This window comes from Dendropsophus ebraccatus, chromosome 6 (assembly GCF_027789765.1).
Source record: "Dendropsophus ebraccatus isolate aDenEbr1 chromosome 6, aDenEbr1.pat, whole genome shotgun sequence".
Taxonomy (NCBI): Eukaryota; Metazoa; Chordata; class Amphibia; order Anura; family Hylidae; genus Dendropsophus; species Dendropsophus ebraccatus.
This window is the reverse complement of record NC_091459.1, coordinates 132,996,763-133,024,692: the sequence shown is the minus strand read 5'-3', so window position 1 is coordinate 133,024,692 and position 27,930 is coordinate 132,996,763. Positions and strand designations below refer to the sequence as shown.

The window sequence follows — 27,930 nt, the reverse complement described above, 5'->3', positions numbered from 1 at the left end:
TCTGCCGAATGCTCTAATTAATGTATGGCTCCTCTACAACAGGGAGCACGGTGGGATATTCATAAAATATTCTGTACACACTGTCAGGCTCTCTGGATCTCACTTCACAGCAGACGGGAAAAGAAGGCATTTTCTTGCTTGTTCTCCTCAATTCCTTATGCCTCTTTTTTTTTTTATTCCCCCCTTCTTTGTAACATCTTACAAAGCTTTAAAGGTGATAGCTTATGGCGGGTAAATAGGATGCCCCATGTCAGTAGGGTTATGGCCTGCAATCTGCTAGGTGTGCACCTGAGCTGGTTACATATTTGCTTCCAGGTCTGGACGGGTAACTACTAGAGATGAGCGAACCGGGTTCGGGTTCGAGTCGATCCGAACCCGAACGTTCGGCATTTGATTAGCTGGGGCTGCTGAACTTGGATAAAGCTCTAAGGTTGTCTGGAAAACATGGATACAGCCAATGACTATATCCATGATTTCCACATAGCCTTAGGGCTTTATCCAAGTTCAGCAGCCACCGAAAGTTCGGGTTCGGATCGACTTGAGCATGCTCCAGGTTCGCTCATCTCTAGTAACTACTAGACTAGACTAGAGTAGAGTAGATAGCCATTGGCGGACAGTTTTCTCTTCCGACTCCATAAACGTGAACGATTGGCCAAGCTTGGATGTTTTTGTCAACTATGCAAGATTTTGTAGAGAAATAATGGTGATACCTTATGTAAACATGATGGCCTATAATGACAGAGGGATCATCTGCAATCTGTTATGCATGCTTCTGAGCTCTGTGGTTGCATATTTGCTTCCAGGTCTACAGATTTTTTTTCCCGACTCCAAGCATGCGTGTTTTTATTTTTTTCCAATCTGCAATAATTATAAAGTTTTAGTGGTGAGACCTTATGGCATGTAAGCATAATGGTCTTTGTATAATAATAGGAGGGGTCACCTGAAATCTGTTGAATGTGCACCTGATCCATGCGGTTGCATATTTCCTTCCAGATCTGGACTGATAGCTACTAAACAAGAGTAGAGTAGAGCAGATGGCCATTGGCTGAAAGTTTTCTCTTTCGACTCCATAAACATGAACAATTGGCCAAGCTTGGCTGTTTTTCTCAACTATGCAAGATTTTAGTAATAATGATGATACTTTATGTAAACATGATGGTCTATATTGACAGGGGTATCATCTGCAATCTGTTATGCTTGAACCTGAACTGTGTGGTTGCATTTTTGCTTCCAGGTCTACAGATAGACTAGACTAGGTAGATAGTGCCCCGACAGTTTTCTTTTCTGACTCCAAGCATGCATGGTTTTCTTTTTTTCCCAATCTGCAATAATTATAAAGTTTTAGTGGTAAAACCTTATGGCAGGTAAATAGGATGTCCTATATCAGTAGTCTTATGGCCTGCAGTCTGCTGGATGTGCAGCTGATCTGTTTGGATGCATATTTCCATTTAGGTCTGGACTGGTAACTACTAGACTAGAGTAGAGTAGAGCAGATAGCCATTGGCGGACAGTTTTCTCTTCCGACTCCATAAACGTGAACAGTTGGCCAAGCTTGGATAGTTTTGTCAACTATGCAAGATTTTTTAGCGTAATAACGGTGATACCTTATGTAAACATGGTGGTCTATATCGACAGGGGTATCATCTGCAATCTGTTGGGCCTACCCCTGAGCTGTGTAGTTGCATGTTGTCTTTCAGGTCCGGACTGGTAATCGATGCTATACTAGACCAGTCTGGATTAGATAACTGTTGCCCGACAGTTTTCTCCTTCCATCTCCTCCATAAACATGTACACTTTCCCAACCGTGCATGCTTTTTTCCACTAAGCAATAATTATAAAGCAATAATGGTGATACCTTACGTAAACATGATGCCCTATATCGCACAGGGGGATCACCTGTAATCTGTTGGGCTTGCATCTGAGCTGTGGGTTGCATGTTTGCTTCCAAGTCTGAACTGGTATCTACTTCAAGACTGGGCCAGGTAGCCATTGCCTGACACTTTTCTCTTTTGACTCCAAGCGTGCATGTTTGTCTCCACCGTGCAATAATTATAAAATGTTAACAGTGACACCGTATGGCATGTAAACATGATGCCTTATGTCAACAGGGGGATCACCTGCAATCTCTTGATTTTGAACTTGAGATGTGTGGTTACATATGAGCTTTCCGATCTGTACTAATGACTGCTAAACCGGACTCGATAGCTTATGGCATGTAACGGGGATGTGCTATGTCAACAAGGTTATCATCTGCCATCTGTTGGGTTTGCACTTGAGCTGTTTCATTTGATATCTTCTTCCAGATCTGGTAGCTACTACTAGACTAGATTGGTCATCAGTTTTCTCTTCTGACTTCCCCATAAACATGCACACTGGGCCAAGCATGCATGTTTTCCCCTATTTTGCAATATACTCAAAGTAATAATAGTGATTACTTAATAGTGTAGACATGATGCTCTATGTCATGGGTCTCCAAACTGCGTCCCTCCAGCTGTTGCAAAACTACATTTCCCATCATGCCTGGACAGCAAAATCCAAAGCTTTAGCTGTCTGGGCATGATGGGAGTTGTGTTTTCGCAACAGCTGGAGGGCCGAAGTTTGGAGACCCATGCTCTATGTCAACAGGGGGATCATCTGCAATCTCGTATTTGCTTCCAGGTCTGATAACTACTGTTATAATAGGCTGTGAACGTTTTAATGCTGCACTGGATCAGAGTGAGGCACTGCTAACTGTAAGGCTTAGCCAGCCCTGCGGCTCCCAAAACGGATGTTGGCGGCAGCAGAGGAGCCCATGTCCCCCTTACTGCAGCCACTCAACGTAAATTAATATATAAGCACGGAAAGTATATAAAATATTCTATAAGGGGCTTGTTGACACAGTCTGGCATTCAATTCCCTGGGCCAATGACCCCTTTCACAAGCTATACTCACCAGTCTAGTAGTACATGCAACAGTTTACAGTAGCACCATTGATCGGTTCTGCTGCCCGTGTTGTGTACCAGTTATGATATAAACACGAGAAAGCGACTAAAAACATAAAGCATGTGCATGTTAATTCCCATCCTCATCCATGGAGGGACAGTATACGAGCATTTAATTACATGATGGGTTCCGTTCATTATTGATTCTTTCCAGACTAGCCTGACATTTTGATCTGCCCTTTCTAAGAAAATGGAATACCTGTTAATGTACGAGTAATGAGATGCCGAGTTGCTGATTATACATTTTGAGTGCCAGAGGTTTCGCAGGATTGCACAGCAAGTTACACATTAATTCTTGTTCTTCTTCATCTTGGACCTTCGATGAGCGAACCCGCAGCACATGGGTCCGTCGGTTCATCCGCACATTGCTACTTACGATTCCTCCATTTGCCAACGATATTATGTTCTAACTATCAATTTGCAGAGAAATCCAGATATTCAGCTGAGGAAGAAATAGAACTGGCATTACACATTTTAAGGATGATAAATGGGAGAGGGAGACTTTGGATGGTGCCAAGACAGAATTTGCATTTTGTGCCCTTGGCTAGTGCCCTCTACTAGAGAAAACCCAATGACTGCACAGCCGGCACAGCAGACTATGTTTGTTGTTTGGTACACGTATAGAGAGCTCATACATATGCACACATCCATGCCTCATCCCATTCCTGGAGGAGTAATTGCCATTAGAAATGGTGGGAGTGTGGCAGAAAAACCTTGAGATAACAGCCGCCTCCTCAGTATATGTGTAAGTAACTTGATTTTTTTTTTCTTTTCTTTGTAACTTGATATTTTCTACCAGTTTAAGGTTTGGGTTCACCACAGTAGTAGTGTGCCAAATGGCCGCTCACCATGTGGTGCTTATTTTACTGTGAATTACCATGGAATTGCCATGGTACAGTTTTTGCCGTGAAGCATTTGTAGTTAAAATATGTTTAAACCAATGGCGCATATCTACTAGAGCTGTCTAATTCTTGGTGCAAACTAATACAAACAGTCTACAAACGGGCCTCATTCAGGTGTATCAGGCTAATAGTAACTCTAAGGGCCCTATTACACCAAAAGATGTCTGACAGATTATCTGACAGATTTTTTCAGCCAAAGTCAGGAACGGAGAACAAGTCGTAAAGATAAGACTGAAATTTCTCCTCTTTTCAAATCCATTCCTGGCTTTGGCTGAAAAAAATCTGTAAAATAATCTGTCAGACATCTTTTGGTGTAATACGGCCTTAAGGGTTATGGAACGATGAAGAGGAGGAAGCGAGCGCCGAACTGGCAGATCAGTGCTTGTGTTCTCCTAATTTCCTGTTAACTACCTGTGCTATTACACATACAGACAGAAAGGAGCAAGGTAGGCAGGGGGGAGCTGCGGGAGGGGCATCCTGAACGATCATTAGATCACTGATGACAGTTTCAATTTAATAAAGACAGTGTTGGGGGACGATAGACCAACGTCACATCCAAGGAATTTTCAATTTTTCAATGTCCTACCCTATTGTTCTTGGACCTGGCTCTAGAGGTGCCTGGTTGCAGCTTACTTGAACACTCCTAATACAGAATATATGAACGTTGTGCCGAACATTCATGTGTATGGGGAGGATGGGAGAGATAACTGTTGAGTTACTGAAAGTGTAGGGGTACCCCAAACAAGAATCCTGCTGGTGATGTTGGTGCAGTTTTTGGTGAATTTGGATTACTCAGCACAGTACACAAAGGCCCAGTCTATGTCAGACCCCTTTAACGAAGACCACCTACAGGCTGCTTATAGTAATATGCCTTAGCTGTGCCATTCCAAAGCATGCACCACTGGCTAGTTATGGCACCCTGTGGCTTGATTATCCATGAGACACCATATGGTTGTGTCTGCGTCTTCTTTCAGCAATGACCACATGTCACTAGTAGAGATGAGCGAACCGGGTTCGGGTTTGAGTCCACCCGAACCCGAACGTTCGGTATTTGATTAGCCGGGGCTGCTGAACTTGGATAAAGCTCTAAGGTTGTCTGGAAAACATGGATACAGCCAATGACTATATCCATGTTTTCCACATAGCTTTAGGGCTTTATCCAACTTCAGCAGCCACCGCTAATCAAATACCGAAAGTTCGAGTTCGGATGGACTTAAGCATGCTCGAGGTTCGCTCATCTCTAGTCACCAGTCAATGGGTTATGTAGCACTTGCTGAAGCACATCACTTTGTTATGTGTTGATAGATTCTCTTTAATGTAATAAAAATCAGCTTTCCAAGTTTTCGCTTAATGCATACTGGTCTGTAGAGTATAGATATATTCACATTTACTGTACCATCCATCCATTCCAATTTCTCATGATAGAAATACAACAAAATATCACGACACGTTATCAGAACACTCAAATGGCTTCAATTACATAACAAACCCTGGGTGTCGACCCATAGACAGACATAGCATAGACATCTCATAATGATAATATAACATCATACATCTAAGGATATGTTGAGTTTAGAGTTAAAAGGAACCTGACACCACTCCTGACCTGTTTGTTTAGTAAATCCTTGTATTCCCCATGAAATAACAATTCTGGATCACCTCTTCTTATAGCTGTGTAATGTGCCGTTCCTCTGTTATTCTTTCTAGAAATATATGATTAACTCAACAACTATTTGCCAGTTGGGGCCGATTGTCCATCTCTGATTGGATAGTGTCAAAAAGTATAGAGACACCCCCCCAAATAATAACAGCCAGTTAGTTATTGAGTCATACCTTTCTAGTAAGAATACAGAAAAACGACTCATCACAGCTTCTAAAAGTGTAATACTGCATGTCCCCTCCAGTGGCCGCTGTAGGACAATATTATGCTCTTCACAGCTCTCATACCCGCAGTGATCACTTGATCATATGGTCTGGCTGGTTTCTACCTGAAATGGATGTTCTTTTGAGATAAATAGAGATGAGGGAATCTCCTGAGATCCCTTCCGGGCCTGATTTAAAAATCAGATCTTTCTGCAATTACACATGCAAAGTTCATAGAGAAGCAGGGACTCCTGTCAAAGACAAGGGTCCCTGCTCCTACTGTACATATTATACTCGTTTCTGGCTGCACAGGGTAAAGAGCATGTAGCCCAGTAAATAAAGTAATTGGAAGCTGCAATATGTACAGCAACGGCCACTTAGAGGACCTCTGGGTTGAAATGGATCTAAAAATAATCTCATTATTTATATTAATATTATTTTTTTATTATTATTATTTTTTAATTTGGACCAAATTCAATATTTATGGCAATTCAGTTCTCTCATCTATAGAGACAACCACCACTATAAGCATCACAGCTTATGTAGTTTGATTTTGGAGCTTACTGCAGGTTTTTTTCTAGGCTTAAAGGGGTTATCCATCATTTTAATTTTTTTGAAATATATTTTATGAACATCTTATGCCTACCTCTGCGTTCCCCCGATGTCCTGATGCAGCCTCTCCGTTGTCCCCGACTGACTGCAGCTCCACTACTTCCAAGACAAGCCAGTGATTGGTTTAGTGGACTGTCACTCCCGGGACAAGTTCATCTTAGAAGTAGCCGGGCTGCAGACAGCGGAGAGGCCGCATCAGGACCCCAGGGGAGCGCGGAGAGGTAAGCATACCATGTTTATTATGTTTACCAACAGGCCAGCAATATATACCGAAAAAAAATTATATGCTGGATAACACCTTTAAGGCAGTTTTAAATCTAGGCAAAATATTTTATTGTATCAAACTAAATAATAAGATGTGATCTCAGGGCATAGGCTGCTAGTATTGGTAGGTGGTCCATCAAGCGGCTGTACTTAGTTTGATGAATAATGTTAGTTTATAGCTACACCCCTCTGTGAGCTTTTGTACTGTCCAATGTAGGATATAATAAGTATCTGTCCATGTACTTTCCTAACTGCATGCGTAATGCCCTTGGTGACTCGCTAGGTTAATGTATCAGACGAAAAATGCATACTTCCATTTAGTGATTGAAGCCTTAATTATCCCCAATCTGCTTTCCTGTCGCTCCTATTTCCTGTCGTTACTTGTCTAACCTTTATTGTTAATGTATGTGAATACTTACCTTCTATAAAATGATTGCCGGCTCACTAAAAGCAGGTAAACTGTGGCTGCCTTCATTTCAAATTAATCTGAAATTATTGCAGCTTTTATGGATTTTGCTGATTTAACCATTTATAGACCTTGTCCATGACGGCTCCGGGGACATGGTGGTGTTAGATGTTTGGTGATAACGTCTGTTCTGAAGCCAGGATTTGTAACGTTCTATAAACACAGACACCATTTACACCACTTGGAGAGTGGACCGGGAACTTTTTTTTTTTTTTCCCCAATTATCCTTTAGTGTAGTGTACTTTTTGTGTTATGGTTGTTATTATTATTTATTATTAAAGCGCCCTTGATTCCAGAGCATTGTACGAATTATAGGGGTTTGCATTAGAGATGAGCGAATAGTGAAATATTCGAAAATTCAAAATTCGATTCGAATAGCCCCTGATATTCATATATTCGATCAAATATCAAATCCCATTATAGTCTATGGGAGAAAAATACTCGGGACTTTAAAATCAATATTCGACCACTAGGAGGTCACCAAGTGCACAATGACACCTCAGGAAATGATGCCAAAAACCTCTTAAATGCATCTGGGACAGCAGGGGAAGCTTGCCTGGTTGCATCTTACTTTGGGGGGGGTCCCATCCTACCCAAGAGCCCTATTACACAGGACGATTATCGTTTGCTATTGTTTGCTAATCGTTCGCTGTAATTCCACATTCGTTTGCTCAAGTTCCACATTTGTTCACTAGTTGTTCAGTGTAATTGCACATTGTTCATTGTTTTGCTGGGATCAGATGGAGTAAACGATCTTAGTAAGGTTCGCAATAACGATGGGAACTAACGACTACAGTTCTATGTTATATGGTAAACGATTTCAGGTTAACGATAAACAATCTTGTTTGCAAATGTTTATCGTTTTTCGGTAAATGTTAAAAATCGCTTCTTCTAATAGGACCCTGAACACACTGGGGGAGATTTATCAAAAGGTGTAAAATTTAGACTGGTGCAAACTGCCCACAGCAACCAATCACAGCTCAGCTTTAGGCAGTGCTGAAAGGAAAGAGGAGCTGTGATTGGTTGCTGTGGGCAGTTTGCACCAGTCTAAATTTTACACCCTTTGATAAATCTCCCCCACTGTCTCAAAACACCTTCTACATCTATGGTTTTTATACTTTTAGCCCTAACAAGGGCTTTTGAGGGTCCCTTCCTACCTAACTTCACCTAAAAGCTTTCTCTCCCTGGTATACAGTCTGTCCCTCTCTAGCTCCAACCAGCAAGTGACACGAATCTGAAATCCCCTATTCTTATATTCAGGAGATGACGTAGTTTAGCCAGCCAATCACAATTAAAGCTTTTTTATTTAAAGTCCTGCCTATTCCTATTGCCTGTCCCTCCCCCCTGCATGTTTATTATCGAATCGAATTTTTACTGCGCTTTCGTTCGAATATTCGAACGAAAACGAATAGCTCGAATAGCATAGTATTCGATCGAATACTTTTCACTAATCACTAGTTAGCATGCAGAATGTAACCATTAAGAACAAGGTAGTGGTTTTCTGGATATTCTGGGGTCCAGGGGCAAGACTTAAAAGGTATTTTCATGATCAAAAGTTATCCCCTATCTAATGCATAGGTGATGATATCACTTCTAGAATAGACACCAGTGTGCATACTTGTTGGTCTCTGTAATCTGCACATTTGATGAATTTAAGGATAAAAAGTATAAAGACTGAGGCAGTCAAAGATCCTTAAGTATTTTGAACAGGTAATAAGGTGCTATAGGCAATAGCAGTTTCAATGTGTTTACATAGCTTTTCCAAGCCGAACTGTTGTTTTTCACATTGTTGACATCTCGTTTTCTAGGTTACAGACCATAGCTTTGCTCTAAAAGCAGTGGTCTGGCTGGTGTGTATATAGCTATAGTATACACAATGGGGGACATTTACGAAGCCTGCACCACTGGCGTGTGCAAGGGAAGTTGGTCCCTTCTCCCTAGCCAGCCAGTCGTATCCCCCGCTCAGCTGATGGGTGGGCGAGGAGGGCACAGCAAGGTAAGGAGGAGCTGTGGTCTCTTCCTGTGCCTGATTTATCATAGCAGAAACCTATACCTGCTGAGGAGCAGGTATAAATTTCTGTGCCCACCGTATGGCAGGCACAGGTCGGGGCAATTGGGGGCAGGTCTTCAGTTAACACTCGAGTACTTGTACCTCGGTCTTCATATATGTCCCCTGATATCTCTATATCTACATTGTAGCTATATATATGCACCTGCCAGCTTATTGCTTTTAGAGCAGAGTGGTGGTCGGTAACCGAGACAATGAGCTGTCGACAATCAGAGGGAAATAGCAGCATATCAGGAGAAGGAGACAAGTTTGCTAAATGATTGTATTTGTAAAAATATTTTAATCGGCGAGTCCTACAAGTATAACTTTATTGAGATGGGAATAACCCTTTAAAGTTTACAGGCTTAATAAAGGGAGTTTTACCTTCTGAAACATTGCTAATTTTTGTAAGATGGTGGACTGATTTTGTAAGATGGTGGACTCTTAAATAGACACTTTGGTTTTGTACCTGAGACCCCTTACCTACGCTGTGACCTGTTCCATGTATGCGGTTATATAGGGCTCTGTTCACATCTGTAGATTCTGTATCAGTCTCCATCAAAATCTCAAATAAAATTGAGCATCATTCAATAAAATTATATTATATAAATTAATGGACACCATGACACTGACCAAGCTCACCCTATTATAGTCAGTGGGGTCTGTCTGGCACTGTTGGTGTGCATCATGTGTAGCCACCATGGTTACCCTTTTCCCCCGTAGGGAATATCACCTTGATAATGATACATCTATGGCTATATCCATGTTTTCCAGGACTCCCTAGGGTGGCATTCGACTTCTACAGCCTCCGGGAATAAAATACTGAGCGTTCGGGTTTAGATAACGTCGACAAACCTGAACATATTGACGGATCCTATCAAGACTATTCATAATGTGATTTTATTTAGTAGTTATAATATTTTTTTTATTTAGTCGTTATATTACATGTTTTTGTTATTGGTTCTATTAATTTTCCATCAATATCTATATATTCACCTGACACCAGCAGAGACATTTTCCAGCAATCCCCCACCCGTTCTAACAGAACTGTATTGCAGTACCAGAATTAAAATCTATCAACGTTCGGTCCCCGTTTTTGGTCCTCCAACCGTAGAATTGACGACCATTACGGTTCTAATTATCCGGGAGATCGGTTTCTAAGTGGCACCGATACATTCCCGTCATTCCAGAGTAATCAGATTGGCACCGCGGCAGCAGAGATTATCACCCTAACTGCTGAATGGCTGTCAGATGGGTAGAAGGATATCCCTGTCCATGGCCCCTTAAGTAGATCTTAATGCAGTTTTCGCTGAATCTCGAGAATCCCGTGTCAGGTACAAACGATCATTAAAAATTCTTTATGCATAGAAAAAACCATAACTTAATTCCTTTTGCCCATCCGATAGCAGAGTGATTAGCATCATGTATTTACTACCCCGGGGCGAGCTAAGTGGTATTCCCTCATCTATACGTGAGACAAATTGCAACTATGAATTTCGAAGATGAATTCCTACAATTTATTTTCATGGCAAAAGAGCATGAAATCTGTAAAAAAAAAAAAAAAAAAAAAAAAAAAAAAAAGGGGGGGGGTAGTATATAAAAATAATATTTATAAGCACGTTGACAGAGTAAAAAGGCTAATGGATGAAGAGATTGAGCGTCGCTCTCCTACAGACAGTAAGCATTTTCAGGGATCATTAAATCCGGAATCATCATCGCCCGCGTTGAAATATTTTAATAATTATTTGACGCAAAGAAGTCAGAAAATTTGTGTATCTCACTTAATGGTTAAATTGCATTTTAGTGATGTGATTATCTCCTAGAGTGGAGTCATCGGATATGTGGATACATGTATACCCTCATAGGTTACTGCAGACGTGTATCGCTTTCACCCGGGCCGCCGCTAGCTTCATCAATTATGCCAATGAATTGCATTAGCCGGTAATTGATTAGCCTTTGACTGGGGAATATTATTTGGGGCAAGAAGATGGTTAATCAGTCCGCAGTGAAACGTCGTGTACGATGGCTCAGTAGACGGCAGAAGCATTGAGCGGCCCTGTCCTTGGTTGAACTTTGCAGAGTCTACGCTATACATTTTTAAAGCCGCGTCTCTTATATAGAGCACATGAAATCCCTGCTGCGGATGCCGCGCATTTATGTTTCATGTCTGGGTTATTGAGGGAGGAAGAGGAAACAATGGGGGGAGGAATGGATCAGCTTCCTATTCAGCACCTCGGTCGCTTAGGAAAGCTGGAGAATTTTTATTTTTTTTCAGCCTTTGATGCAATCAATAAGATATGAAACCCGTCAAAGTAAATAACCTGGAGGTCTTATAGAAGGGTTGTAATAAAGCAGCCCCGGATAGGCTGTAGGCTACAATTGTGCAAGTGGTTGGCTTTTTTTCTTCTTCTTCTTCTGGTAATGTTGCTGTCATATATTTAGCTGCTGTTCTATAGGAAATGAATTTAGGTTGTGGGAAACCAGAGGTTTGGCATTTCTGTATATTTAAGAATGTATATTATAAGAGGAAATGTATGGAACAGAAAAAGAAAACTTACCTACAATGGCTATTGAAATCGAATAAATATTTATGTAATTTATAGAAATAAAAACTCAAGATGTTTTAATATAAAATCTGATAGAAATGGACAATAAAGCATAGCTGTCATCAAAAAAAATGTCTCACTACTCACTCATCGGGGAGGGGGGGGGGGGCTCTTTAAGGTTGACCGCTTAAGGTCTCATTCACATGTTAACTTATTTTTATGGGGGAATGTGCTCTAAGTTGAACCGTGATTGTGGATCCGCAATTACGGACAACTGCAAGGCCTGACTGCTAAAATTCAACTCCAATACTCAGCAGTAGCACTGACAGGGGCAAAGATGTCACAGAGGTGAGAGGTCAGAGAAGTAAAGTGAGAAAAGAAGAGACTGCACTGACAGGAGCAGAGAAGATAAGAAGTGTGTGTTAACCCCTTCTTCTCAATTTGTTATCCGCAAAGGTTTTTTTTTTTTTTTTTTAAAAACCCTCTTAATTATACAGACAGCACATCGATAAAACCATAGTTGGGGGAGAATGTAAGTGTCCAAAGTTTAGATTGGGGCCTGTGAACCTTTAGCTATGCTGCTAAAGGCAGGGAATAAAAAGGGATCAAAAAGTCTTATAGGCCATGTTTATACACAGGTTGGGTCACGGAACGGCCGTCCTAGAAAAGATCATCCCGGACGATACTGCAGTGCTGGCCGGATGATCTTTATGGCCGCAGAGTCTTGATGCAGGCACATCAGTGCGCGCCCGCATCAGAACTCTCCACTGCACACTATGGAGCGAGCGGCCGGAGCCACTTGCTCCCCAGTGTGCACTGACATGGTTTTCTTCAGGCCGCTATTTAAGGAAAACTGATATGTCAGTTGTTTGTGGCGCCGTTAGGGATCCCGGCCAGAGTGTATACCATGTGTATACACTCAATCCTGGATTCCATAGGTGGCAACGGCACGTATATTTTCATATTAATCGCGACCGTTGTTGCAATGATGGCCATAGTTATATGAAAAAATACGTTGTGTGAACATAGCCATATACTATAAAATGAAAACAGCAACTTATCTTGCAAAAAACAAGGGAGTACATAGGAAAAAAATTGAAATACCAAGATCCCTACAATATGGCGGAATGAAAAAAAAAAAATAATAAAAAGAGGCTTTTTAGGTAGATATAGTAAAAAAATTAAAATAAATAAATTAAAAAGAAAGAAAAAAATATATATATTAACATTTATAACACATCGTGACTGCAATTAGAAAAAAAACAAGAGGACACTCTTCTGACCTTCGGTGGTTATTGGGCATACAGGCAGATGAATATACTGTATACATCAAGAGATTTCCTTGCACGTGTGACAAACACGGACCACAAGCACAGTGTGAATAGAGCCTTACATTAGCAAGGATTGATGTAAATGAGATGTAAATGAGATCACATTAGTGCTGTAAAGCACAGAAGCTACATTAACACCATAGACGTTGCATAACGATAATCATGCCGTGCATAAACAAAAAAGGAAAGCTAAACCCAGGCTAGACAAATACAGCAGCTGCATGACCCAGACACAGGATGAAGGATCCATGTCAAACATGTTGGACCAGAAGTAACTAATTCTGACAAATATGTGTGGGTAGATCCCTGCTTCTCCTGTGCGCCGTAGGCGAAACTATGCAAAACTGAGTTTTTTGTGTATCGTGTATTTTTTCAGAAATGTCTGTAAATCCCATTCTAATGCTTTAAATCTTAATAAATATAAAACAGAATACAATGGGCTAGGATTACAGTATAAGACGTTATATGGTCAATAGAGATGAGCACAACTTGAGTTTGTGTCAATCCCAATTACCGATGGCTGAAGAAGTTGGATACAGCCCTAGGAAGTCCAAGAAAACATGGATACAGTCTATTGCTGATGGCTGTATACATGGTTTCCAGGCAGCCTTAGGGATGCATCCAACCTCTGCGGCCACAGATAATCAAATGCCACACACTCGGGTTTAGACGGACCCAGTCATGCTTGAGTTGCGCTCCCCTCTAATGGTCAATGCTATATTATACTACTGCTAGAACATAAAATCACTGGGCACACAGTAATGATCATGGTCTCATCTGTATTGCAGTGTTTACGGCTGTCCTTTGGCCAAGAAAAGGAAAACTCAAGAAAACAAGCCTTTAGAACCTTCACCAAAAAGAAAACCATATTCCTCAAGAACTGACAACTCCTCGGTAGACGAGTGCTATGAAACAGACGGCACAGAGGAAATGGATGAGAAGGAAGAGGAAGAAGAGTATTCCGATGATAACGAAGACCAGGTAGACGAGGAAGACGAAGAGTTAGATAGGGATGATGAAGATGACATCGAAGAAGATGACGAGGAAGAAGACGAGGAAGGGGAAGAAATAGAAGAGGACGATGAAGACATTGATGATGAGGACGATGATGATTATGACCAAGGTAAACTGCTTTTGGGGTATAGTTGATGGTCATACTGGAGGACTTTGTCCTGGTGGTCTTCAGCCCCTATCCAAAAAGCCTAATATACGGGATGATAATGTGTCAAGTAGGTCAGGTATCCTCCATTTGATAGGGACAGTGGTCAGCCAACAAACAGGGAAATGGTTCAGGTGAATTCTTATCTGTCAAAAAATAATCTTCTGTTGGCTACAGATACAGCATAATAGGAGATACACAGGCAACAGCTGATTAAAGCAAAGGCCTGGCCAAACAGTCTAGCCATTGCTCATGCCGCCCTGGCCCTAAGTGGCAATCCAGGAGATTGGTGCTGGTTTGCAGTGTGGCTTAGGCCTTCTAATACGGCCTTATCCAATCTATCTACCAACTACCAAACAATATTTTAGTACAATACAAAACATTGCCAAAAAAGGTTTTCTACCATACACCAACATATGTATATTTCACATGCAGCCTCCAAATTTTTACTTTTTCTAATCTAAGAACTTTCAAAACTTCATACATTATTCTTAAACCCAGAGCCAATGTAGTAGAATTTAGTAATCCGGTGCTGTCTAATATAAGTTTGCACATAAAAAGCTTTAGTTCATCTGAGCCTGTTTGTCAAATTTGCCTAAAATTTTTGACCCAAAAAGTACTTAACTTAAAAGGCTGTGTAAAGTAAAATAAAATTGTCTGTACATGTGGCAAATCTGTCAACCGATGCAATGCGATAGATTGTAGTATGGCTCTAGTACGTTCAAGATTTTTTTCTCTTCCAGTTGTGTTTGTTACATTTTTATAAGTGACTGCAATAACTGCCATTAAATGGTCACTATCATTTCAGACACCTTCTCTCCATTTGATACCCTTCCTAATATATTTATTTCATTTACCAAAAATTACACCTTACACCAAAAAATTGCTCTAAAACATTTTAGTCGAACTGCTTATTAAGATGAAAAACACTGTTCCTGAAAGGTTAATCAAGGATTCTCTCATATCTCCCCCTATAACGCTAAGGACCGCTGTCCCGTGTGTAAATACCAGTGCACCTACTCATGTATGTCCACACTGCAGTGTAACTTAATTTCTCCTTCCTTTCAGCTTTGTTGTTTCTTTTATTTCTTTATTTTTTTATTTTTTTATTTATTTATTTTATTTCACATCACATCTTTAAAAAGAATAATAAAACAAACAGCAGCTGCACCGCGAGGTAGCACATAGAGTAAATAGAGGCAGAAAGGAGATTACATTCAGGAAGCAGCACTGTGGACATAAAGTAGGAGGAAAATTGGTATGAAACGATGTCTGGAACTTTATTGCTGGTCAGAGATGAGAGGAAAGCATTGATAAACCTTTCAGGTACAGTGTGGACAATCTGAAAAAAGACAAGCTCATCGATTGTCTTAACACATCCCAGGCTCTTTCCCTCTCACCTCCACATAGCACTAACTAAGCCCCGCCACCACTTCCTGTCTGCTAGAGATGGAACTCTGTTAACAGTACACACTAGGGAGACACCTAGTGGCCAATACATATGAACTTTTTCTGGGGTAATGAGTCGTTTTTGGCTAACAAAACGTGTTACAAAAAAGCTTCAGATCACATAGGTGATCACATTCGTGACCACTTAAAGTGTCACTGTTGTTTAACCCTTAGAGGATCGGGCCAATTTCAATTTTTGTATTTTCGTTTTTTTCCCCTTGTGTTTAAAAGGCCATAGCACTTGCATTTTTTCACCTAGAGACCCACATGAGCCCTTATTTTTTGCGCCACTAATTGTACTTTGCAATGACAGGCTGAATTTTTGCATAAAGTACACTGCGAAACCAGAAAAAAATTCAAAGTGTGGTGAAATTGAAAAAAAAAAAAAACGCATTTCTTTTATTTGGGAAGTTTGTGTTTTTACGTCGTTCGCCCTGGGGTAAAACTGACTTGTTATATATGTTCTTCCTATGTTACGATTAAAGCGATATATAACATGTATAGCTATTATTGTATCTGATGGCCTGTTAAAAATTCCAACCATTGTTAACAAATATACGTCACTTAAAATCACTCTATTCCCAGGCTTATAGCGCTTTTATCCTTTGGTCTATGGGGCTGTATGAGGTGTCATTTCTTGCACCATGATGTTTACTTTCTCTGTACCTTGATTGCGCATATGGACTTTTTGATCGCTTTTTATTACCATTTTTCTGGATTTGATGCAACCAAAAATGCGCAATTTTGCACTTTGGAATTTTTTTTCCGCTTACGCCATTTACCGTGCGAGATCAGGAATGTGATTAATTAATAGTTCGGGCGATTACGCACGCGGCGATAGCAAACATGTTTGTTTATTTTTATTTATAACCTGGGAAAAGGGGGGTGATTCAGACTTTTATTAGGGGAGGGGGCTTTTTACTTATAACATCACTTTTATTTTTACTTTTACACATATACTAGAAGCCCCCCTGGGGTTAGGGTTATTTCCCCTGGGGTGAGGGTTATTCCCCCCTGGGGTTAGGGTTATTCCCCCCTGGGGTTAGGGTTATTCCCCCTGGGGTGAGGGTTATTCCCCCCTGAGGTTAGGGTTATTCCCCCCTGGGGTTAGGGTTATTCCCCCCTGGGGTTAGGGTTATTCCCCCTGGGGTTAGTGTTATCCCCCCTGGGGGACTTCTAGTATATACACTTTGATCTCTCATTGAGATCTTTGCTGTATAGTTATACAGCAAAGATCAATGAGATCAGCATTCATTTGCTTTCGGCTGCTGCAGCTGGAAAACGAACGAGTGCCGAGCCAGGGATGGCGCCATCTTGGAGCAGTCCCCGGCCGGCATCAGGTACAGCGATCACTCCCCCGGGACAACGTCCCGGAGGTGCGATCTCCCCACTATACCACCACCTATCATCTGCAGCCGGTAATCGGAAGCAGCTGTCATCTTTGACAGTTGCCTCCGATTACCTGATTAGCGGGCACGGCGATCACACCGTGCCCGCTAATAGCCACGATCCCGGGCTACATGCGGCACCCGGGATCACGGCGGTTCAGAGCGTGGCCCCGCTCTAAACGTGGGGAGGCGGCCCTGGACGTACGGCTACGTCCAGGGTCGCCTAAGGGTTAAATATTATTATTATTATTATTTTATTTTTATTTTATTTTTTGCAGAAATCAGTAGTACAGACGATTTTAAGAAACTTTGTAATTGGGTTTATTAGGCGAAAAATTCATTTTTATCATGAAAAAGCAGTCTTCATGGTTCTCTTTTGGAGAGAGGTGGGGATGAGGGAGAAGAGGCTCCAAAAGAGGACAACAAATAGTTAATTACAGCTACATCACCGGGATCTCCTCTGAAGTCAGCGCTGACCTCTCTGACCTCTGAATACTGGCTTTCAAACAGCTCCCACTGTGTAATCCTTTGTTCTCTGCTCTCTGTTGGCGAATAATCTCCCTTCTCCTCCCTCCCCTCCCTATAGGTTACACAGGGCTCGACTAATGTAAAAAAAAATCGAGATTTCCTGATAATGAGCAGTGGATGAGAGAGAGGAGGGGGGGGGGCTGGGAAAGTCTTTTTGAATGCAGATAATGGCATATTTGCCTAATAAACCCAATAACAAAGTTTCTAAAAATCACCTGTACTATTGATTTCTGCAAAAAAAAAAAAAATCAACAGTGACACTTTAAGTCATGGCTATAGCCAAATCAACCGGCAAGGCTCTTCATCTCTTCATGTTAGTGCTCCACTCCATTTTGTATTACATCACTAAACATTAAGATGGACCAAAGGAGCATTTTTCCTAAGTTTTAATATAATCATATATCTGCCTCTCCCAGACCGTCAGCTTAAAGTGAATGTCCATACCTAATAACCTAGAGACAAAATTATAAAAATAAAAGAAAAATGATGTTCAAGGTTGGACATTCGCTTTGCGTAAGAAAACATTGTATATCGGGGATATATTAGTGATGGAGCCATGGCGGCTACAAAAATAGCAAAGTAATTACATTTCCCAGCTGTTCTTGCATCACTGGTTTGGATGCACAAGTTACCTGTTATCGTGCACCGTGCAGGGCTATCGAGCTGTGGTCAGCACACAATATTATTGGTCCCTGCCAGAAAAGTACATTGAGTTTTATTTCATGCAGAGACCTGACATAAAGAAGCTTCCTGTAGTTATAGTATGTGCCATAATAGCTTGGAGGAAAGTCATGTGCATTCAGATCCTATGTCTCTTGTCGAGCGTTACGATCGGTGGGAAGTCACCTGCTGAATGCTGACAATAGGTAAATATCCAGCCTTGGCCTTTGAGGAGATTTTCATGCCACGGTCTCTGTAATTGAGTTTCCAAAAAATTAGTTTGGATTGGAATTTTCATCTCATTCTCCGTCTCTATATATGTGGCGCTGATACGAGGTTGGACATATCTGATGCTGGTCTATCTAGTAGTCCGCGGGGCTTCATGGTCAGGGAACCTAGGGGGAGATTTATCAAACTTCTGAAAAGTAGAACTGGCTCAGTTGCTCCTAGCAACCAATCAGATTCCATTTTTCATTCCTCATAGATTCTTTGAAAAATAAAAGGTGGGATCTGATTGGTTGCTAGGGGCAACTAAGACAATTCTACTTTACACCAGTTTGATAAATCTCCCCCTTAATATTTTGGGGTCGGATGAATAAGCTAAACATTTATTTTGCCCCACCCTCCCTATTGAGACTCGAGATGTTGTGTGACAATGAAAGAATATCGGCCGCAGCAGACTCTTTTAAAAAAACACTTAAAGGGGTAGTTCACTTAAAAAGTTTTCCTTTAAATAAATAGTGACAGAGATTTGTAATGTACTTCCATTAAAAAAAATTAAGTCTTCAAGTACTTGTCTATATATCCTGCAGGAAGTGATGTATTGTTTTACAAATCCATGACACTTTTTGGCACCAGCTAATTTGAAATAATTTTTGTTTGTGAACTACCCCTTTAAAGGGATTTCCAGAAATTTTTACTCAAAAAAATTAGCAGGCCAGACTATCAGGCCATCTGTACTTGACCGCTGCAGGCCCTTCCACTGCTGTTCTGAGAGCTTTTCCTGCTGCTCCCCCTTACTTATTCCTAACTTAACACAAGAAAGTGGCCGCTCAGCTAATCGGGTCTAAGGTGGGTAACCGCTGTGGCCAGTGATTGCCTCCTGGCCAAAAAGTTACCAGGAAGAGGTGAGCAGCGGAAACTAGATCCATTTGGAACAGTAGCCTCATGGGATCGCAGCAGATGAGTTGTTTCAAGGAGAAGGTCCCAGATGGAAGACTAAGACCAACTTCACACGTGCAAAGTCCCACTTGTAGCCACGGACCCGCAGCTACCAAACACATGTGCTCCTGCTGGCGTCCACAACCACATGGACCTCTTTCTTCTCACTAGGGGATATGTGTCGCAAATGCAGCCCTTATTATGGATGGCCAGTATTTTTTGAAGCACGGATCCCAGACACGTAAAATGGACACGTAGCACGTACGGATGTGTGTATGGGGCCACAGAAATAAATGGGTCACAGACAGAATTGACAGATGTGTGAGAAGGGCCTAAGTGCTCAACTGCATCACCCCAGGTTGGGGGAAGACAACCCATGACATACACTTTTCCACAACTAGTAATCAGCACATCAAAAATGTACCCTCCTAACCTGCCAGATTTATAAAAAGGGGTAGACAGGTGGGATGTTGCTGGTCCGGACCTTCAGTAGAGTGAAAGACACCTTCTCCACCTAAGGTAACCTATCCAAACCCCATCCTCCTAACACAACTAGCCCATCCCCACACTCCGCTTGACCCCATGGCCAGACAGACACCAGTTCTAACCCCATCATGCAGGACATGCACTATACGCCCCCCATTTTGTCCTCTCTCAAGGCTCAAATAGCAAAAACAGTAACTTTAATATCAGAATTGTTGAATATTTTTAGCACCCATGGATACCCTTATTTCTATTCAAACAACACGGACATATGGTTGCCACTAATATTCTTTTTGGATAACTTTGGCTGCATATCTTTAACTATTTGGAATTGCATATTGCTTCAATGTGGATTCCATGCAATATCAATTTGCATCGATTTCCATGTTTTTCCATGGAGATATAGGAACCATATGACTTTATACGGAAATCTTATTAAACATCCTGGCACGATAGCATTCCAGGATCCCGAATACTAGGGCAGGTTTAATAATTTTGTCATAGGGCTAGGGTTGTGGGATAAGATTAAAAAATGCTATTGATTCTAGCAATTTCCATGACATTAGCAGACACAAGACCTGCACTAGGTCTCACCTGACGTCTATGCGCTTCACTTTTGTAAGACAAAATTCTTTCCTTAGACATTGATGAATATGTAGCATAGCTCAGAGTAATAAGTCGTGTTCAGTGCCATTCCTCTTGAAAAAGAAATGGCATGACTAATATGATTTTAGGAACACTTAAGATGTGGAAATATTTTCTATGTAACCCCTTTACATAAACGACTGAAGGTATATCACTTTAAAGGGGAACTATCAGCAGGTTAGACGGATCTAACCTGCTGATAGCCTTCTATAGCACCCGGGACTCTTAGGAGGAAGGTATGGGTCTTATCTTCCTCCTTGGCGCCTGTCCCTGTTAGTCGGGGTAATCTTCATCCAGGAGCACTGTTAGGGGCACTGCCCCGCCCCCCACCACATCATCCAACCTGATTATCAGTGCTCTTAACAGTGCTCCCAGCCATATATTACCCCGTCTAACAGCGTGGACCAGTGACGAGAAAGACGGTAACACATATAGAACATAGTATCTGCAAGTTGGATACTTTCCTAGGGTCGCCAAGAAAACCTGGATACAGCCTATGGCCTCATTCACACGCTGTAGAACAGTTGCAGTTCTGTGACACGGCCGTATCACAGAACGGCTGCTGTCTATGATGTTAACTCCAGCCATACTACAGAACCAGCCGGATGAACATCACTTCTTTTAAATTGGATTTGGGTGTGTCTGCGTTCCAAATAACCATAGCAGACAATGTAAAGTATGTCCGGAGCTGCACTTTACATTGTCTGCACAGTCAATTTCGTGTGGCTGCTATTCAATGAATAATGGCCACACAAAATTGACATGTCAGTTTTCAGTGCGGCCGCATGGAATCCCGGCCGGAGTGTATACACTGCAGCCGGGATTCCATAGAACACATTGTCAGTTGACACCTTCAATAAATAGTAGCCAGTGTTGCAAGCTGCAACAATGGCCGTTAATTATTGAAAAAATATATTGTGTGAACAGGGCCTATAGTTATATCCATGTTTTTCAGGACTCCAAAGGGAAGCATTTAACTTCTCCAGACTCTGGGAGTCAAATGCTGAACATTCGGGCTTGGAGAATGTTGCCGAACCTGAACAGTTTAGCAAATCCACTCAACACTACCGATGAGTCCTTCCTCCACCCATACCCTAAGGCATTGTGTATATATCACACTATATCATATCTATACTCTGTACTGGATGGTGGTCTGGCAAACAAGGTGGTGTCGCAACACCTTGTCAGCATATCTAGGTAGAAGGGCTAATTGTTTAATGGCCTAGGAAGAGCCCAATGCTGATGAAGATCTGTGCATTGTGGGTAGGGAGGGATGTCTGCTGACAGGAGAATATTCACTAAAACCACATGAGGTGCCACAGGAAACCAGTCATTGGCCTTGGTTAGAATGGTAGGCATTAGCTAACTGATGGTCGTGAAGTTGGAGCAGAAGCCAAGAGATACAGAATAACCACAGGAGTACTATGCAAGAAGGCCAAAGTGTTAGTATGGTGAGGCATTAAGCTGGTTTGGCAGCGTAATTATTGAGCTATGAAAGTCTTTAAGAGACTGGGCCTGTGAAGGGACTTAGCTGAGGTGACATGGGCAGGGTGGGACTTCAGCCCTAGGATGAGCCTTAGTTGAGGTGATATGGGCTACAGTATGTAGGTCTTCAGCCCTAGGATGAGCCTTAGCTGAGGTTATATGGGCAGGGTGGGACCACAGAAGCACTGTGCAACAAAGCCAAAGTGTTTCTATGGTGAGGCATTGAGCTGGTTTGGTTGGGTGATTAGTGAGCTATATCTTCACCCCTTCGAGGATCCAACAGTAAGAGACTGGGCTGTGTAGAATTTCAGCCCTGTGAAGAGTCTTAGCTGAGGTGGCATGGAAAGTGTAAGACCTGACTCTTGTGAGGAGTCTTAGCTGAGTTGGCATAGGCTGTGTGGAACTTAAACATAGAAATATCGAGAGATAGAAAATTGTCGGCAGAAAAAGACAACCTGGTCCATTTAGTCCACCCTTATAGGGCATACTTATATAAAGTGGCTGCTGAAACTTGTGAGAAAGAATTAGACAGGGCAGGTTGTGGCACACATTTTCTGCACAGCCTGATTCTTGGCAAACTTATTGAGTAGGATCCGCTGGTGCCGTAGAGGATTGCACACAAGAGAAAGAACATTAGAACTTAAAAAAATAAGTTCAACAATGCTCAAGTACCCTATGCCACCAAGTGTGACCAGAAACAGCCATCAAGTGATTAAGCCTCTGCTTTTAAACAAAATAAGATCATGTTGTTACCAACTTCTTCTGTGGTCATCCTTGTAGAAGAACCTGCTCACCATTCCTTAAAGTGTGACTGCCTTATGCAGTTACCAAATAAAATGATAATTTTTTTTGCTTCTGGCGCCCACCACTAGTGGGAGCTCTCTAGATACAAATGTATACAGCACCCATTAAAATCAGAAGAATCAACTTAAGTAATAACAGGTTGTCGGAGCTTTTTGTGGGGTACTTGCTCCAGCCCCAGACAGTGTTTATCCACTTGAGAGTCAAAGGAAACATCAAAATGGTGCTGAGCAGTGATATTTAATTTATCAGGAAGCGACAGTGAGAAGATCCTGACAGCCCATCGCTCAGATCTGTTAGAGAAATCTCTACTCAAGGTAACGCTACAACTTCAATGGAGCTGATAGCTAATTGCCCGGTATCTGCATTTCATCCCATAGTGAATGGAAATAGATGTCACTTTGCTTCAGCTCTGGAGTTTATTTGGCATGAAGTGTCAGGAAGAGAGGAGAGAGCCCTCAAGTTAACAGCAGGTGTGTTATCCGAGGTGCCACGCCGGCTCCAAAACTCATCACAATCCCTTATAGTCACACATTCATTTCTTCATCACTTCTACCATTGCATTTAGCTGTCAGGCAACAATTACATGACATTATGACAGGTTAGACAAAGCAATATAAAGTGTTTTTATTATTATTTTTTTTTTTTATTTCAATCAATTATAGTTAAGTTCTCTTCTTCTATCAATTCCAGTCAGTTAAATGTAATTAAAGATGGATGACAACCAATCTGGTCTTTATTACAGATTATGCAGCTTTCTTAGACTCCCGGGTTGAAATTCTGTCCGGTTCTACGGAGATGTGTTCCTTGCTCCTACATACGCAGCAGATTTGATACTGTGTTCAGTTATTTAGATCTAATCTGCTGCGTATCTGCTGCATATCTGCTGCGTATCGCAGCAGTAAATACGCAGCGTATATGCCGTGTGTGTTTGTACACTAAAGCCAAGTAGTATTGAGCGGACTTGCTGAACTGCCACGTCCGCCACGTCCTTAGAGCTCAAACGCTCAGCATTTGAGTATCTGCACGTTTGATGTAGCTCTAGGGTTGCCAAGAAAACATGGATACAGGGAATAGCCATGTTCACCCAACGTAAGTTGTGTAATTATCACGGCCGCTGTTGCCGATTTGCAACAACGGCCCTGATTAATACAATAGTTACATGCAGTGCAGTCTGAGGGAATCCCAGACAGAGTGTATACACATAGGGGGACATTTATTAAGTCCGGCGTTTTCTACGCCGGACTTAAATATGCCCCCGCAGCTCCGGCGCTACGGAGTTTTATGTAGAGGCTGACTGCCTCTACATAAATCCTGTGCACGCCGGTGCGCACGGCAGAAAACCTACGCCAGCTGAGAGCTGCGTATCTTTTAGCGGAACGAATGGTGAATCGCGCGCCCTCCGTCCTGCCTCCTCCACACCCCCTCCCGGCGGAGAATGCTGATTTGTGAATCAATTTTATTCGCAAATCGGCACTTTCCGCCGAAAAAACACTGTACGCCAGTTGATACATGTCCCCCATAGTATACACTTCAGCCGGGATCCCTAGCGGCCGCATATCAGTTTTGTGCGGCTGCTATTCATTGAGTAGAGGCCTGATAGGTCACACAATGGAGAGTGCGACCGGAGCCATTGTGTACTATGGTGGATTAGGATGCGGGCACACACAGATGCGCCCGCATCCCAATTAAGCACAAATGAAGATCATCCGGCTGGTACTGCAGTATCGGCTGGGATGATCTTCACTGATACCGGCCATTCTGTAACCCGGTCGGGTCACAGAACGTCCGGTGTTTCACGTTGTGTGAACACAGCCTATGGCTGCATTCACACTACGTATATTTCAGTCAGTATATTTCAGTCAGTATTGCAACCAAAACCAGGAGTGGATTAAAAACACAGAAAGGATCTGTTCACACAATGTTGAAATTGAGTGGATGGCCGCCATATAACAGTAAATAACGGCCATTATTTCAATATAGCAGCCGTTGTTCTAAAATAACAGCAAATATTTGCCATTATATGGTGGCCATCCACTCAATTACAACATTATGTGAACAGAGCCTTTCTGTGTTTTTAATCCACTCCTGGTTTTGGTTGCAATACTGACTGAAATATACGTAGTGTGAACGCAGCCTATAGCTGTATCCATGCTTTTCAGGACTCCAAAGGGCGGCATCCAACTTCTCCAGATCCAGGCAATCAAATGTTGAACATTCTGGTTTGGAGAATGTTGCCGAAGCTGAACAGTTCAGCAAGTCCGTTTAACACTACCAATGAGTCCTTCCCCCATCCACACATAGAGAAAGCCTATGAGTCCTGCTCCCCCACACAGATAAAAAGAAACCTGTGAATCCTGCTTCCCCTGACCAGACATAGAGAAAGCCTGTGAGTCCTCTACCCCCTGCCCACAAATAGTAAAAGCTTGTGAGTCCTACATTTTCCTGCCACACATAGATTACGGATATGAGTCCTGCATTTGGGTCAAAAGCAGTGGCGTAGCTATAGGGGTCGCAGGGGTCGCCATGGCGACTGGGCCCCTACGCTAAGGGGGGCCCGCACGGCCCCCCTTGCCACTTCCTCCTGTGCTCCCCCAATCCGGGGGGGCCGCGGCAGGGGCGGGCTGGGCCGGGGGGCATATGCCGCGGCCGCCGGACCTCTTTAAGTTCAGTGAGCTTCCGGGATGCCGGCCCTGGCCGGAAGCTCACTGATGCAGGACCGCGGCGCCCGGACTTCTCCTCGCTCCTCCACGGCATCTGACATGTGACGTCATCACGTCACATGTCAGCCGCCGTGCAGTAGAGAGGAGAAGTCCGGGCGCCGCGGTCCTGCATCAGTGAGCTTCCGGCCAGGGACGGCATCCCGGAAGCTCACTGAACTGAAGAGAAGCTGCCAGGCCTGAGGGAGATCAAGGATCCAGGTGATGTGAGTTTATTTTTAATTTTTTTTTTCATTTTTTACATAAATGTTGCAATGTGGGGGGCTGCACAAGGGGTCTATACTGGGGGGGGGGGCTGCACAAGGGTTTTTTTTCCTATGAGGGGGGCTGCACAAGGGGTTTTTACTATGAGGGGGGCTGCACAAGGGGTCTATACTATGGGAGGGGGGCTACACAGGGGGTCTGTACTGTGGGGGATCTACACAGGGGGTCTATACTGTTGGGGGCTACACGGGGGGTCTATACTGTGGGGGGCTACACAGGGGATCTATACTGTGGGGGGGCTACACAGGGGGTCTATACTGTGGGGGCTACACAGGGGGTCTATACTGTGGGGGCTACACAGGGGGTCTATACTGTGGGGGGGGGGCTACACAGGGGGATATCACTGTTATCTGTGGTGTTACATAGGACTGCAGGTGACTACTACATTATCTGTACTCAGATATTACTGTGTTATCTGTGGTGTTACATAGGACTGCAGGTGACTACTACATTATCTGTACTCAGAGGGATATCACTGTTATCTGTGGTGTTACATAAAACTGCAGGTGGCTACTACATTATCTGTACTCAGAGGGACATCACTGTGTTATCTGTGGTGTTACATAGGACTGCAGGTGACATCAGGTGATTTCTCCAGGTTGCAGAAGTTCAAACTTCATCGTGCCTGCTGATAGTTTATTATGGGAGTTTTGCAGCATGTGGCTCTTCAGGTTGCAGCACTACAACCCCCATCATATCCAACTGGCAGTTCATGATGAGAGTTGTAGTTTTTCAGCTGGATTGTCAAAGATTGGAATACAATGATTAGACAATGACACAGTACAGTCCATTATTTATAGGGGGCAGTAGTGCAGTACATGAGGTGGAGGCAGTGACAGGGCATTAGAACATGGTGGCACATTAGAGTAATTGGATATAACGTTAGATAGGACTTTGCCTGATCGGGTGAGAAGGGGGGCCCCAAGCTAACTTTTTGCACCAGGGCCCATCAGCCTTTAGCTACGCCCCTGGTCAAAAGTAAGAACAATCTAAAAAAGGAACCAATATCTATATTGTATGCTTTTACATCCTAACAAGCTCAGATAAAATGTAAGCTGAGCTGTGATTGGACAAAACCAGGCAATTTCGGGTTGAGCCAGATTGATGGGTCTGGGCCACAGTTCACACATCTCCTGACAGTGTCACCAAATCATGTTGTTGCGAAAGGCTGGAAATCTTACGCTATACATTGTGGGATCAAGTGAGTGTGGATAAAGCTTATGCAGCAACAAAACACCTACACTTTAGAGAGAATCATAGAAAAACAAGGCAGCTTCAAGTACAGACATAAACATTTAGCAAGAACACATGACTGATGGTTGGGAAGACACTAAACCCTCATCATCTAGTGCTGGAAGAACACTCCAGAGGGTGCGGTACCACTATACCTACAAAAACATTGACCAGAGCCTAATATGTCACTTGTATAAGATATAATCCTTCTTGGCCCTGAGGATCAGGAGACATCTTCCATATGGCTGCCCCTAGGCACAAGCCTATTACGTCTGGCCCAATAAGATGGCGTGTGCCACCATTCCTCACAGCCAGCAGTATCAGAGCCACATCCATTCCTTTGTGCTTAGGAAGAAGGAAGGTCCTGTAATTTATCATATCCGTTATAAGTAACAAGGCCATCCTGCGCCCCCCTCCACCCTGCATGGGTACCCCCATACATAAGACGTCTAAAAGCGCATGATACTTTTAACCCAAGTTTGTTTTCCTTCTTGTAGTCACAGTTTCAGTGCTGCAAAAATTCAGCGACAAGCTCCCACGCGTTTCACACTGCTTAGCTTACTAATACCAAGCACATGATGCCATCCCTGTATGCCTACTCCTCGGACTGGGCTCGGAGAGAAGAAACGATAATGTCATTATTATTCCATTTTCATGGTGTTCCCAAAAAAAAAAAAAAAAAAAAAAGGAAGCATAACCCAAAAAATCCCCCTTGCCCATTAGTTGGTGTTTGAATGTGTGGGTAAGCTCCGCCAGTGGGAATGAGATAAGAGAGGCTTTTATATAAGCAGACCTGTGAATGCACTCTAATTCTCCGCCAGGCTGGCTGATTAAAATCAGTGCTTTACCATCAGCAGCATCAGCTCCCAGGGGCACGCCAGGCGACATGCCTCAGCTCGGGGCAAGAATAGAGAGGAAATCAAGTGGCTTATATCACAAAGG

General features: G+C 42.7%; 1 protein-coding gene across 1 annotated transcript in view; it reads left to right on the top strand.

Moving 5' to 3' along the window:
• The window catches only part of MYT1L (myelin transcription factor 1 like), a 361,678-nt gene that overhangs the window by 238,364 nt on the left and 95,384 nt on the right, over window positions 1-27,930 (top strand). Inside the window, exon 8 of the mRNA XM_069974064.1 lies at window positions 13,801-14,135. Coding sequence (XP_069830165.1) covers window positions 13,801-14,135 — 335 coding nt within the window. The remainder of the gene's footprint in view (window positions 1-13,800; window positions 14,136-27,930) is intronic.